Consider the following 14,126-nt stretch of genomic DNA (forward strand, 5'->3'; position numbering starts at 1 on the left):
ATATAATATCGTATATGCAGGTTTCCATGTCTACTAATATTAATATACAAGGCATTAACTATAAACAGTACTAGTAATCTATGAGTAATCACACCTTGTCAGCCTCATCTTTACTCCTCTGCATTTTCCACCATTAAATAACTTCACACATGTTCTCTGAAAAGTGATTTGTTGTTCTCTTACTCTAAAGTGTCTGTGCAGACTGATGCTCTACCTTTAATTGACGTTAATGAGCTTAACACTGTTAATGAGCTCACACTGGTTTACTAAAAATGAGGCGTATACCTTTTCATATCAATGGTGATAACAAGGGTCTGGCTTTGGTGTGACCTGAGTTGCCATGACTACCCTCTCAGCAACCGTCGTGTGTGGAAGAGGTTTGAAAGATTGTACATGTTCATGCCAAATGTACGGCCTGGCTACTGCTGTTTGTTTGAAGAGTGTCTGGAGGTGACACAATCGCTAATCCAAACTCTAGGCACGCCTCAACCCGAGCCCTTTCCAACCCCCACGGAGCCGGTGACTAATTTCAAACAATTCCACATGCTTCAAAGACAACTGGATCCGGTGCTGAAATGCTGCTAACCATGAATCAGTGGTTGGAAGGGAAAAAAGGACAATATCTTTCCTTTAAGGCAGTACACACAGAATCTAAAGCATTAAACAGTTTTTTTTTCTCCTGAGTCTCTGGACTCCATATTAACTTTAACATATTTCCTGTTATATTAAACTTCCAGCCTCCTTATACACAGTATGACTACAGATCAATCCCTGCTGTCTGATATCACCCAGATGAGGATGGGTTCTATGTTAAGTCTGGTTCATTTCGTCCTACTGCCATCTCAGAGCGCTTTTCCTTGCCCTCTGCTTGGGCAGCAAGGACAAACTGATGATTTTGATTCATACACATTTCCTCAAACATTTCAAACTAATTTTTATTAATTCTCTTTTGATTCTGTTAAACTGCTTAGTAAGAATGACAATTGTTAAAAGTGCTATATAAATAAAAGTGAATTGAATTGGCTATTCACATATTATTTGTCACATGTCCTGTAGAGCACAGTGAAAGGATTTTCAGGGTCATGCAGGATACAATGCCCCTGGAGCAGAGAGGTTTAGAGGCCGTGCTCAAGACCCCAACAGTGGCAGCTTGGCAGTGCTGGGGATCAAACTCCCGTCCTCCTGATCAGCAGTTTTGGGTGTAACGCGTTAGAGTACTTGGATTACTTTTTTGATGTAACGAGTAATCTAAAGCATTAGGTCTGCCATTTAAGTACTCAGTTATTTAGTTATATTTTTAAAAATGTAATCCGTTATTCAGACAATTTATGTAATCCGTGAGCCAGACAGCAGTCATTCCCAATCTTAGTGTGTGTGTGTGTGTGTGTGAAAGTCGTCTTATAAGCCCCGCCCCCGATATTCCACCCCCTCTGTTATTCCTGCTGCTATTATACCCCTATCTCACCCATGGGGTTTGACTATGTAAGGACCGATGCGCGAAAGATGAAAACCTAATCACAGCGCCAAAACTCGCGGGAATCATCATGAACCATCCTACAAGCCCCTTCGTCCTACAAGTACTTACGGCCAACGCATGAAACCGCGTAGGTGAGATAGCGGTATTAGTAGTTAACAGATTATAGACCTGACTTATCTGAGTGATAATGGTAGAATAATTCTTGACTAAAACAACATGCATGAGAAATCACAAAGGAGTTTTTATTATTTTCTGCAATGGAAAAGTACTCGAACTAGTTACTTTTATCAGAAAGTAACGCTGTAATGTAACTGATTACTTTTTAAAGACAGTAATTTTGTAATGTAATTAGTTACTTACACTGTCGATCTGTAATCCAGATCAAAATAAGAACTGGCATGTGATGTCTGGTGTGTAAACCTGCAGATTGTCTATGCAGATACTAAAGAAGTGATTCATAATGAAAGAATGAATGTATGAACGAATATCTGTGCCAATGGGTTTTACACAAAGTACTATAACCTCCGTAATAGTTTGGATTTTAAACTGGTGGAAATACAGGCAGAGCTCAGAAAAGATTCTCTGGTTTGGGAAAAGCACCAGCACCAGAATCAGCTATGATTACACAGATTGGAACCTACAAACAATTGTATTTGTATTTGTGTGTGTATGTGTGTGCACACTCCATAAAACACATCATATTATTCTCTCTGCAGGAGCAGAACATCAGTAAGAAAACAACGGGTGATCCCTGATATCTGTTGGAAATCCACCGATCGGCACGGCTTACTACTTGCTGTGTATTGTCCTTGCTGAGAAGAGGAAGCACGATGTATCTCGGTGTGGCGCCTCTGAAGCCTGCCGTGATCACAAGCAGCTCAAGCAGGCGCTCCCCAGGGGGCTGCGGTACATGAAACCACACTCGCTGCTGGCCAGTTCTGAAATTTGTCCAGGCCTGTTTTTATATAATAACAGAGGTATGTTTCATCCTGATCATCTGTACTGGACGTATGGACTTAAGCTTCACCTTACAATTTTAAATGCCTTAAAAGCGGCCAATATAGATAGATGGACAGATAGATAGATAGAGAGAGAGAGAGAGAGAGAGAGAGAGAGAGAGTGTGTCTTTGGGGGTGTTAGGAAACAAGCCAAATGGCAGCGTTTCTAGTTCGCAAAGGTTTTAAGAGACAAGCTGAGTGACAGAGCTCCCCTAGCTGCAAGCGAGACAGCAAGATTGAAAGAGGAAGTAAGACAGCTGGAGGACACGAGAGAGAGAGAGAGAGAGAGAGAGAGAGAGAGAGAGAGAGGATGAGAAAGTGCATTATTAGTCTGAGGGTGAAAGGCGACATGTGCAGCCTTTGCCCTTAACGACAGCAGAGACAGATCAGATGCAAGGGTTACTGCTGTCCTTCTTAGACGAAAACAATCAGAAAGGGCTCAGGCTCAGAGGGAATTATATTAGGGAAGCGAGTCAGGGAACACAAGCTTTCCAAAGCCAAGATTTCAGCGAGGACAAAAAGCAGACAGCGACCCATTAAACTTGGCAGGGTGGAGGGAATGATCAGGGCTTGGGTAGTTTGCTTATTATTGTCTCTCTGTTGAAGTGAAAGTTTATATCTGAATCCTTTAGACCCATGGTTCTCAAACTCTCTGACTTCTAAGGCTCTGTTAAGAACCACCAGAGACTTTACAACTGTTTTAGTGGTGGACGTACTGTTAACATCATCATAATTCCATCGTAACTGCACCGTATATGCAGGTAGAAATAATAACTCCACCTTACAAATATCATCTAGTTTACAGTAATAAACTCTTACTCCATGTTCCAGCGTGACAATGCCTCCGTGCACCAAGCGAGCACATGGTTTGCAAAGGGTGGCGTGAGAAAACTCCTGCACTGAGCCCTGACCTCCACCCCACTGAACACCTTTTGGATGAACTGGAACACTGACTGCACCCCAGACAGTCCTCACAATCTAGTGGAAAACCTTCCCTGAAGAATGGAGAATATTATTACAGTAAAGGAGGACTAAATTTGGCATTAGATGTTTAAAAAGTACATATGGGTGTGATGTCCAAATACTTTTGGCCATACAGCGTATATCTGAATAATGTACTTAATATTTAAACGTTTGATTATGCCTATGTAAGAAAAAAAAAAACTGTCCTAGAATCTATTTTATAGGCAAAATTATTCAACAATTAATTCAATTAATTAATTAAAGCAGTACAAACTGTTATACAAAGATATTTATCATGAGAGTCAAAATCTCATGTTCCATTAAATTCTTACTCACTTTCTCTCTATGCCGTCTATCCTGTACAGGGTTGCGTGAGGCCTGAAGTCTTCCAGGAAAGTCAGGACGCGAGGCGGCGTACACACCCTGGCCGGGGTTCCCATCCATGACAGTTCACATTGCATACTTCAGGAAATTTGGAAGCACCAGTAAACCTAATCTGTATGTCTTTGGACTGTGTGAGATAACCAGAGTACCTTGAGGAAACCCACAAAGCACACGGAGAACATGCAAATTCCTGAAAAATAGACCTGAGTTTGGGAATCGAACCCTCGACCCTGTAGATGCAGGCCAGAGTGGTAATATACCGTGGTATTTGAGCCAACTTAATGTGGAAGCATGTTGGAACCTTGGAGCCTTTCATGAAGGTATTAAAATAATTCCATGCTTTAATCTTAGTATGTTAAACTGTCCATGAATAAGACGAATACGCCAATTCACTAACCCACAGTGAAAGAATGTAAAAGACTATGCATGAAAACCTAGTTAGCTCACCAATTTGAGCTGCAAAACACTGATCTAATTAAAGTTATACTCATTTAGAGAGTACCTCCGTCACACAACTGTGTAAAGATATTCTGCTTCAATACTTGGACATTCCCATTTGTTTTAATATACTTCCCATTCACCATATTTAGAAAATAATCCAGGCTGTCTCGGTTTGAAAAAATTCCACCACATGCAGCACTCAGGACTTTGCTATTGAGACTGAAGGGTTTTCTAAGTGATCCTAACAAATGAAACTATTGGTTTTCCTCGAAACTGCAATGCAGCTGTGGGTTTTCTGTACCTAAAGAAAGCTGCTTGTGCCGAGGGCGGAGTGCATCGAGCAGCACATGTCCTTCACTAGCCTTTGGTCAGGGTCATCATCGAGGAGAACAAAGCTTCTTCTATGAGCAAACCAAACCCAAAAAAAAAATCAAAAAAATCTAGAATTGTACAGGGGAAGACTGTCAGCCTTTGTGCAGCGAGGCATATGTCAGGTTTAATGTAAGCAGCATCTACTAGAGTATGCACTGCTTTCATCAGTGTCCCACCTGCATCTCAGTCTACAGCTAGCATAAGAAACCTTCAAATCACTCACATTGGCAGTCATTATATAAACCCGACCTAAAAACCATACCTTTCTTCTCTCCTCAGCTTGCTACAACACACACTTACAGCCTCGTTGTCTGTAAGATCGAAAAGAAAAAAAGATCCGTTCCCAGTGGTTCTGCAGGGGATTCTGGGGAATCTGTGTGCGCCACACTTCTTAAAAGCCAAGATACATACAGTAGGTTCAGATCTCAAGTCATTTGTATAAGAGGAACAAACAGGAACCAATGTATTATTTAGGAACCAATACAATGCTTTTCTAACATTTACTTCACCTCTATTAAATCATTAAACGCTCGATGCACATTTAGTATTCAGAAAGTACTCTCTCTCTTCTCGTTGGTTGTACCTTCGGGTAGCGGTAAAAGTTTTATGTAGAACATTACCGCAAAGTGTTTTCATAGCTCAACTACCTTCATAACTATCTCATACACTGCTATCTCATACGAAGTGCATTTATTAAAGTAGGCAAAGTAGGTTGCAGTTCAAACTGTTAGTAATTAGATCTTCGTAACACATAAACACTTTACAATTTAGACTAATAGGAAGTACTTGCCACACACATGAATGGTTTATTAGCTAATTAACTATTAGCTCGTACAGTACACTGCCTGGTCAAAGCAAAGCCGCACACACTCTAAGCTTTCATTCAGTCACCTTACGCTTTGATTACAGCACACAAAGTGGGGGCAAGTTCATGTGTGAAAATGATTCCTCATGCACCCAGAACCACGCTTTTACAATCTGAGTCCTGGAATACTGTATATCCGTGCCATCAAAAAAGAAGAAATGATAACCTGGTCATTCAGTACATTCAGGTCATCATTGAACTCACTTCATTTTATTGCCACATAATAATTGCTGAGCCTACAGTAGGTCAGTTTTCCTTCTAACCCTGACGCATCTGGACTCATCACACCACATGACTTTTTCCATTGCTCCCAAGTCCAATCTTTATACCCCCTTAATTTATTTTTTAAATGAGTCTCACTAACAAGTGGCTTTCTTATGGACACACAGCTATTTCGTTGCCGTTCTCATCACATTGTGTGTGTTCGGAAATGCTCTTACTTTCACCATTAAACATAGCTACAGTATGTTTTTTACTGTTAATTTGTATTTACCATGCAACTTCACCAAGTGATTTTCATACTTGATTCTTTTCCCTAACCACAATCATTTCCACAAAGATGATGGTTCGGCACTATCCTCAAGGTTCTGATAACGTTTCAAAGGGGTTCTTAAGTTCTAGTAATTTAATTGCCTTAATTTGACCCTTCTGAAATTGTGATTTATTTATTTATTCATTTTTTAATAGGAAGTGTACACTAGTTGTTTTTTTAATAATCAGAACCCATGACTATCCAGCAGATCCTATAAGAACCTTGCTTTTTAAATGCATATATGTTGACTAGGGACTGGATAAATAACTATTTTTAACTTGCATAAAATATAGAACTCTTCCTGATATTTTCTTGTAACGTCTTATTTGGATCAACTCAAATGTTGATTAAAATTACTTAATGCGTTATGAATATAATATACCAAATAATATGTTTCTTCATTAGAAAAAGATTACAAGAATACTTTTCTTTTCAAGGATAAAATCCCTTAATTACCAATAAACCCTTCAGAAACCATCAAAGAACCGCTTATCTAAAAGCGTATGTATTAGCTAAGGTACAAAACTCCAAACTATTGGTAATTATTTTCTCCCTAATACCAAGTACTGTACCTGTCTGACATTTAAAGTTAAGATAAAATGAATTGGTACTTGGTACACTCTTGGGGGTAAAGGGTTTACAAAATGTTCTGGAGAGGGTCTTTATTTCTTCTCCTCAGCATTCCAAAAACATTAAGAGAGAGAAACATATGCAGTATTAATTGGGTATACTTTTAAACCCTTTAAAACTGAGTTTGGGGTTATTTAAATAAATCAGCACATTTTAGTGGCTTAAAAATTCACTGTACTGTAAAAACTGTTAGAGCAAAGGAAGAGTCTTTTTTTATTCAAAAAGTTTTAAGTAGAGCTCTTAATTCTTTTTTTTCAGTCTAAAGTGTATTTATTTAGTAGGTAAAGCATGTTGTGGTTCAAATAATTTGTATTTAGATCTTTTTACCACATAACCACTTTACAATTTGGACTATTAAATTGTTTACCTAAAGTGTTTTGGTACCTGCTACACACATAAATGGTTCTTTAAAGGTTTATTAGCTAATCAAGACTTCTTATCCTTCTTAAAAAAATTTAACAGAGAATTACAGTATCCTTGTAAGATGCTACATAGATGAAACTGAAGAATGCTTTAATGCTGAAACATCTGTGAAATATCTGTAGCTTCGTCTTTGTTTTTTTTAAATATTTCACACAGGACATTTAAAGGTCCAATATTTTCTATTTCTTTACCAATAGTTTCTGTTAATGCTCCATCTGAAACATGCCTTAGATTATTCATTTTCCATACAATAAATTTCCTTTATTTCATTTAGCCCCACAAGAGAACAGTAGAACTGAGCAGAGCTTCTTATATGAGGTCACAACAGGGAAAATCTAACTGGCTTCAATGCAAACGATAATGTAAAAGACAAAAAAAAAAAAAAGGACCCACAGTAAAGATCCCTCTGAATGTCTAAAAACAAATAAAAAGTAAATTTTGCAAAAAGTACATTTTGTAAAACATTTACTTCAGATGCAGTATTTGCTTTAAGGATGCTGGCGGAAAAGTACAGAGAAGGTAATAAAGAGTTGCATTGTGTCTTTGTAGATTTAGAGAAGGCGTACGACAGGGTGCCGAAAGAGAAGCTGTGGAGTTGTATGAGGAAGTCTGGAGTGGCAGAGAAGTATGTTTGAGTGGTGCAGGACATGTATGAGAGCTGTAAGACAGTGGTGATATGTGCTGTAGGTGTGACAGAAGTGTTCAAGGTAGAGGTGGGTCTGCATCAGGGATCGGCTCTAAGCCCCTTTTTGCTTGCTCTGGTGATGGACAGCATGACAGATGAGGTTAGACAGGAGTCTCCATGGACTATGATGTTTGCAGATGACAATGTGCTTTGTAGCGAGAGCAGGGAACAGGTGGAGAAAAATGTGGAGAGGTAGAGGTAAGCTCTTAAAAACAGAGGAATGAAGGTTAGCCGCAGCAAGACAGAATACATGTGTGTGAATGAGAGGAACCCAAGAGGAATGGTGACGCTACAGGGAGCAGAGGTAAAGAAGGCGCAGGACTTTAAGTACTTAGGGTTAACGGTCCAGAGCAACGGAGAGTGTGGAAAGAAGGTAAAGAGGTGGGTACAGGTAGGTTGGAACGGGTGGAGTTTCAGGTGTGTTGTGCGATAAAAGAGTATCAGCGAGAATGAAAGGAAAAATGTACAAGACAGTGGTGAGACCAGAGATGCTCTACAGCTTAGAGACAGTGGCACTGAAGAAAAGACAGGAGGCAGAGTTGGAGGTAGCAGAGCTGAGGATGTTGAGGTTCTCTTTGGGAATGACAAGAATAGATAGGATCAAAAATGAGTTAATTAGAGGGACAACCCATGTTAGATGTTTTGGAGATAAAGTCAGAGAGGCCAGATTGAGGTGGTTTGGACATGTTCAGAGGAGAGATGGTGAATATATCGGTAGAAGGATTGGAACTGCCAGGCAGGAGGTCTAGAGGAAGACCAAAGAGGAGATTTATGGATGCAGTGAGAGAGGACATGAAGTTAGTTGGTGTGAGAGAAGAGGATGCAGAGGACAGGGTTAGATGGAGGCAGATAATTCGCTGTGGCAACCCCTGAAAGGGAACAGCCGAAAGACAAAGAAGAAGATAAAGGTTTTGCATACTAGCACCCTTTTAAATGTTCACACAGAGTAGTAGTTCTAAGCGAAAAAAAATAAATAGTTGTGAGAGTGGGGGAGGTTTGGACATGGCAAAGATTTATTTATTTAGCATTAAATTATTTTTAGACTTTTTGGCTTACTGCAATTTGCAGCTTTTATCTTAAACATATTATTTACTGCAAAAAGAATTTTCAAGCTGGCTTAAAAAAAAGATTTTTTCTTATTTGCTGTATTTTTCAGGTCTATTAGAAGAAATTAGGGTAATAACAAGTACGAATTCAGGATATGTTTAGCCACGTTACCACCACAAAGCTTCAGCATCGTGATCCAAACCATTGTACAGGCTTTTATTCTATTGGTGCAGGAGATCTTGCATGGGTCTGGTGTCATTCTATTTATCTAAAGCACTCAATTGTGACAATGAAGCTTACTCTCGTCTTTACTAAATTCCACGATAAAAGCATAAAAGTATACAAGAATTACATAACTGCTTTTGTATAAAGTCTTCCCTGGGAATCTACCAACACCTACAGTTCTCCTCAAGTAGTCACAGAAGACAGTAAAGTCCAACACACAGTTGAAACTGCCCAAAGGGAAGCACTGACTGTATGAATCAGTGTTACTATTTGAAGTTATCTAATTGCACTCTCTGTTGCAAGTACTGCCTTGACTCTTTACCAGTTGAACACTTTTACATTCTAGGGCAGGGGTAGCTCATTGGTTAAGGTGTTGGACTGCTGATTGGAAAGTCTCAGGTTCAAACCCAACCACCACCAAGTTGCCACTCTTGGGCCCTTGCGCAGGGCCCTCAACTGATCTTTTGTATAATGAGCTGCTTTGGATAAGGGGGTCTGCTAAATGCCGTGAATTTAAATGTTGTCTCATGATTGCGAAGGAAGCCTAAAAGGAAGCCTCTAATTGATGAGATAATGCATCTCATCAGGTCCATAACAACATAACAGCTGCTTTATCATGTTGTTTCTGCACTGTTCTTGGGCGTACATTTGAATGGTGTCCATATTTCACTGCCTAACCCGAGTGCTATATAAAATGTCTCGAAGACATGGACCAGGTCAGGTAATTAGCTCATCCTCTCACCCTCTTCTGCAGCGTAGCATATTTCACACGCCACAGAGGCTCTCTAGAGACGCCAGGCTTTTAATTACAGCCTGAACTTCACCTCAACATCCCCCAGACTGCTTTAGACCTTTATCTCTCCTCTACCTCTATCTTTTAGATCACTGAGGTCCATGAAAGAACTAAACCAGACCAAAGAAAGAGAAAGAGCAGGAGATAGATGGGAATTTTCACCTTTGTATGAAACCACAACTCCTCGGTAATCAATCACTCCACCCATGTGAGTGGCAGGTGGCTTTCTCAACAGTCAGGTCTATTGGCGTTCTCCTCGAGGGCGAGGTATATCACCTGTCAGAATCCTAATGTCAGGTCAATACAGGCTCGCAGAGCCTCACTGCAATGGAAGGGTAATCTTGACCAAAACCTTAATGACCATCTGTTCGTCTGGTCAGGCACTCCAGACAACATCGCCAAGTCAATAGCATGCTTTAAATGTATGAGGACTGAAAATAATGTGTATCGATGCATGAAGCCTAACTGGGATTTGAGAGGTAAATTGAAAGTGAAACAGGATATTAAAGGAGGTTGCGATTGAGAAAGACTCACTAGGGTTGGGAGGAAACAAGGTGCAGCTCTTGCAGTGGATGATCTCCTTCACAATCGGTAGGTCTTGAGAAATAGGAGGGGGCACAATGCCCAAGCCGGGCATCATGGGGTTCATCGGAGCAATACCCGTCATCATGCCAAGGCTGGGGTCAAAATCTGCAGGGATAAAGAAAGTTTGAGTAAGAAAGGTGTCCAGGAAAACTCGTAGTATTTCATCATTGATGCATGAAGTGTAAAAGACTAAGCAGTTCAAAGGATTATTTAGTATTGATGAGGGGTGAAATGTTCTTGTGTGTAACAGAAATCTCTATGTTCGTAGAAAGCTAGCTAGATAACTTTTACCTGCTACATCCTGCTGCATACGCACATTGCTATCATGACACGGGCAAATACTGTACATATATACTGATCGTATACGATCTGAATAAATACATGAAATATGGTCTGTTCATTTTTTTAATAGATTTAAGAAAATAATCAGTTTTGGGCAAAAAAAATAAATAAAAAAGAAGCCATATTTCATTTTAGTGGTTAGTCAGTGTCCATCGCACAGCACAGACCATATTACCAGCAACCCTTAAAAAAAAAACTTTTTTTTACCATGTTGTGTATGGTTTTATGGCTTTAAAGCAATTTACAATCGAGCTGAGTAGATAAGAGTAAAATGTGTTGCTCGAGGACCCATCTCAAACTAAACACATTTTTTTTGGTTATAGTACATGGCTTATCCTTGATATTCATTCAGTGCAAAAGACACATTTTTAAGCCTCTGCTCTAGATTTTGGCTCTTTTTTTAATTTCTTTTTCTTCTTCTTTTTTTAAAATGGTCCCACTCACTCTCTCTCCCTGTCCATTGTTCTTTTTCTCTGCAACGGAGTGCACTGAACATTAATGGACATACACGGCAGAAATGCATCTATTGTGCAGACCACCTCATTTACTTCATTTTTTTATTTTATTATTTTTTTACAGCTGTAACATTCCTCTGTGTGAGATACAATACTTCGTTTGCCTGTTTTCTAAAAGCATAAATGCTCAACTGAACAGCTAACATTGTGTGACTAGATAAAGCCTGTCATGTTCCACTGAGTATCGATTTCCGAGCGTCTAAACACAGCTTTTATGCATTTGGTCACAAATGTGCCATGCAACAAACTACTGTATATACTGCAATTTAAACAATCTCCAGATGGATGTTGTGGGAAAAAACAATAAAAAAAAAAATCAATGATATTTCTGCTCTAGTCATTTTTTTCTGAGTCTGGGCTGCTATGGAAATCTATGCATTGCCTCATGAGTCACAACTTTACCACCTTGACAAGCTCTCATGGAAAGAAAAACACAATACAAATCAAATCAGTCAGACAGCTTATAAGACATTAGAAGTAAAGTTCGAGCAGTAAGATTTCGGTCAATTAAACCTACAGTAGGAAAGGTGAGATGATATCCTGCTTGGGGAGATCCCATATTACTGCAGCTTTGAGACAAGGTGCCTTTAGGTGATCCAGATGGATTTAAATGAGCTTCAGCAGGTGTACACTCAGTGTATTAAATTGCACACCTTGATCCATTAACAGGAAACCCCTTTAAAGGACAACAGTGAGAACAGAGCCGGCAATGCCAGGCTCGCTAACCGCATCATCGCTCTGTTACAAAGGATGGACATGAAATGGACAGGGGCAGGCAGGAAAGTCAGACAGCAGCCAGATTTAGACAGATGAAGGAAGTGCAGGTGGCAGCCGTCCTGTGCAATAGCATTACATTAGCAGGTCAGGGATGGAAAAGTACAGTATGATCAAATAGATGCTGAAGAGCAGAGTCACTCCGTCTGGCTTCCTGATTGCATTAGTAAAGGCGTTTGCATCGCACAAGCACTAATGGAGGAGGATGATAAGTCGCAGCCAAGACGTCCAGGTTATGACCTCTTTCTGTGGGGCTCAGGTGATGAGAAGAGAACTGATAGCAAGTGAAGTGAGACGATATGATTCTGTCGGGCTGCTGGTCTGAATGTCAATGGCTGAGGCTCGGCTCATCTGTTCCTGATTTAGCATCAAGAAGTGCACCGGTAAAGGAAGTTAATGGATCTTGAGCTTGCATTTTCTACACCTGTACTGATCCAGGGTACAAATGCACCACACAGGGGTGTATGGGTGAGGGGGAAATGGTGCAGCAGAGTCTTTGGTTGAATCACAATCACAACTGCCAAAAGTTGCACTATCATCAGTGTCAGATAACATTTCCATTGAGCAGGATGGAAAACCTTGGCGGCTGCATTTGGTCAGCAGGTTTGTCTCTTCGAGTTAATCCAAATGCAGAACTTGAAGTTGCTCAACTGCTAGGACAACTTTTCCCCACTTTTTCAAAAAGGTGGTATCATATGATTGGCACACGTGAGTAATGAGATTCAACTTGATTACTGAGGGACCAGAACTGACCATTACATCCATATTTGGTTCTTTACATAAGCTGAAAGCACACACAATCGCATAGAAAATAGATAGATGGATGGATGGATGGATGGATGGATGGTTGGATGGATGGATGGATGGATGGATACTTTGTTGATCCTAAAAAAGAGTCCTGCACCCCCTCACCCTGACCACCTTTGGGATGAACTGGAACACTGGCTGTACCCCAGACCTCCTCATCAGTGCCAGATCTCTCTAATGCTCTTGTAGCTAAATGATCACAAATCCCCATAAACACACTCGAAAATCTGGTGGAAAGGTAAGAATGCTACTTCAATCTAATTCTAATCAATTAACATTGAGGTGGTCTGAAAGTTTATTATTTTCGGATTACTTTTATAATTTTTCTATTACAGCATGAAAGTTATTGGAGATTAGTTTGTCTTGTCCCATATCATTTTTTTTAAAGAACACCTTATTGTACTTTTGTACTCATTTTTTACACCTTAGCTTAAGGTATCACTTACAATATACACTGGAGCCTTGAAGCAAAAATGTTGAACAATTCTGACTCCTATGAGTATAAACTCTTACAGTGCTGTTATAGTGTGCCATGTTATATAAACTCACATTTCTTTCTTGTCTTTTTTTTTTAATCAGAAAGACCTCATCACTAAACAGTAAGGAAAAAATAAAAAATAAATAATACACAATGTACCTATTGCATATAATGATTCAGAATGATGAGGGAGGAAGATTCATGCCAGGTGGTATCTGAGATTACACAAAGGGAATTGTACGACAGGAGTTACAACATGTCACAAGCACAGACATTCTGGCTCGTCATTTATATATTTTTTTGCAAATGAGGTTAGCCAAAAGAGTACAAGGATGGAGAGTACAAGGAGCGAGAGAGATAAAGGTGGAGAGATATGTTCTGAGTTGTGAGGTTTACCAAGACAGTATTTACTCAGTATTCATACAAGTGTAATGATCTTTTATTTCTTTAAACAAAACCAACATGGAGGACTGCATTCACCAAAGACACAAATACATTCATCTCTTGTTACAGACTGACAACATAATAAAGCGAGCAACAAAAATCCTTATGTAGAAGAAGCAGCTGGTCTTACAGCTCATGCATACAGTTGGAATCTACAACTACAAAGCACCTAAAATATGCAATAATCTCCTCTGAACAGTTGATATTGAGATGTGTCTGCTCTGTACAGCCTTCATAACGCCTCCAATCTGAGGTGCTGTTGTTAATTCTGTTATCATTAATTTATAATTTCTGAGGCTGGTAACTTTAAATGAACTTCTCTTTTGCAGCAGAGGTAAGTCTTGGT

At 39.6% G+C, this 14,126-nt stretch overlaps 1 protein-coding gene across 4 annotated transcripts in view; it reads right to left on the reverse strand.

The window, feature by feature from the left end:
* enox2 (ecto-NOX disulfide-thiol exchanger 2) overlaps window positions 1-14,126 on the reverse strand; it is a 290,449-nt gene that overhangs the window by 62,959 nt on the left and 213,364 nt on the right. For all 4 annotated transcript variants that reach the window (XM_053476492.1, XM_053476469.1, XM_053476477.1 and 1 more), the window contains one exon: window positions 10,370-10,525. In XM_053476492.1, the coding sequence (XP_053332467.1) occupies window positions 10,370-10,525 (156 nt within the window). The remainder of the gene's footprint in view (window positions 1-10,369; window positions 10,526-14,126) is intronic.

The sequence above is a fragment of the Clarias gariepinus genome, chromosome 2, assembly GCF_024256425.1.
Source record: "Clarias gariepinus isolate MV-2021 ecotype Netherlands chromosome 2, CGAR_prim_01v2, whole genome shotgun sequence".
NCBI lineage: Eukaryota > Metazoa > Chordata > Actinopteri > Siluriformes > Clariidae > Clarias > Clarias gariepinus.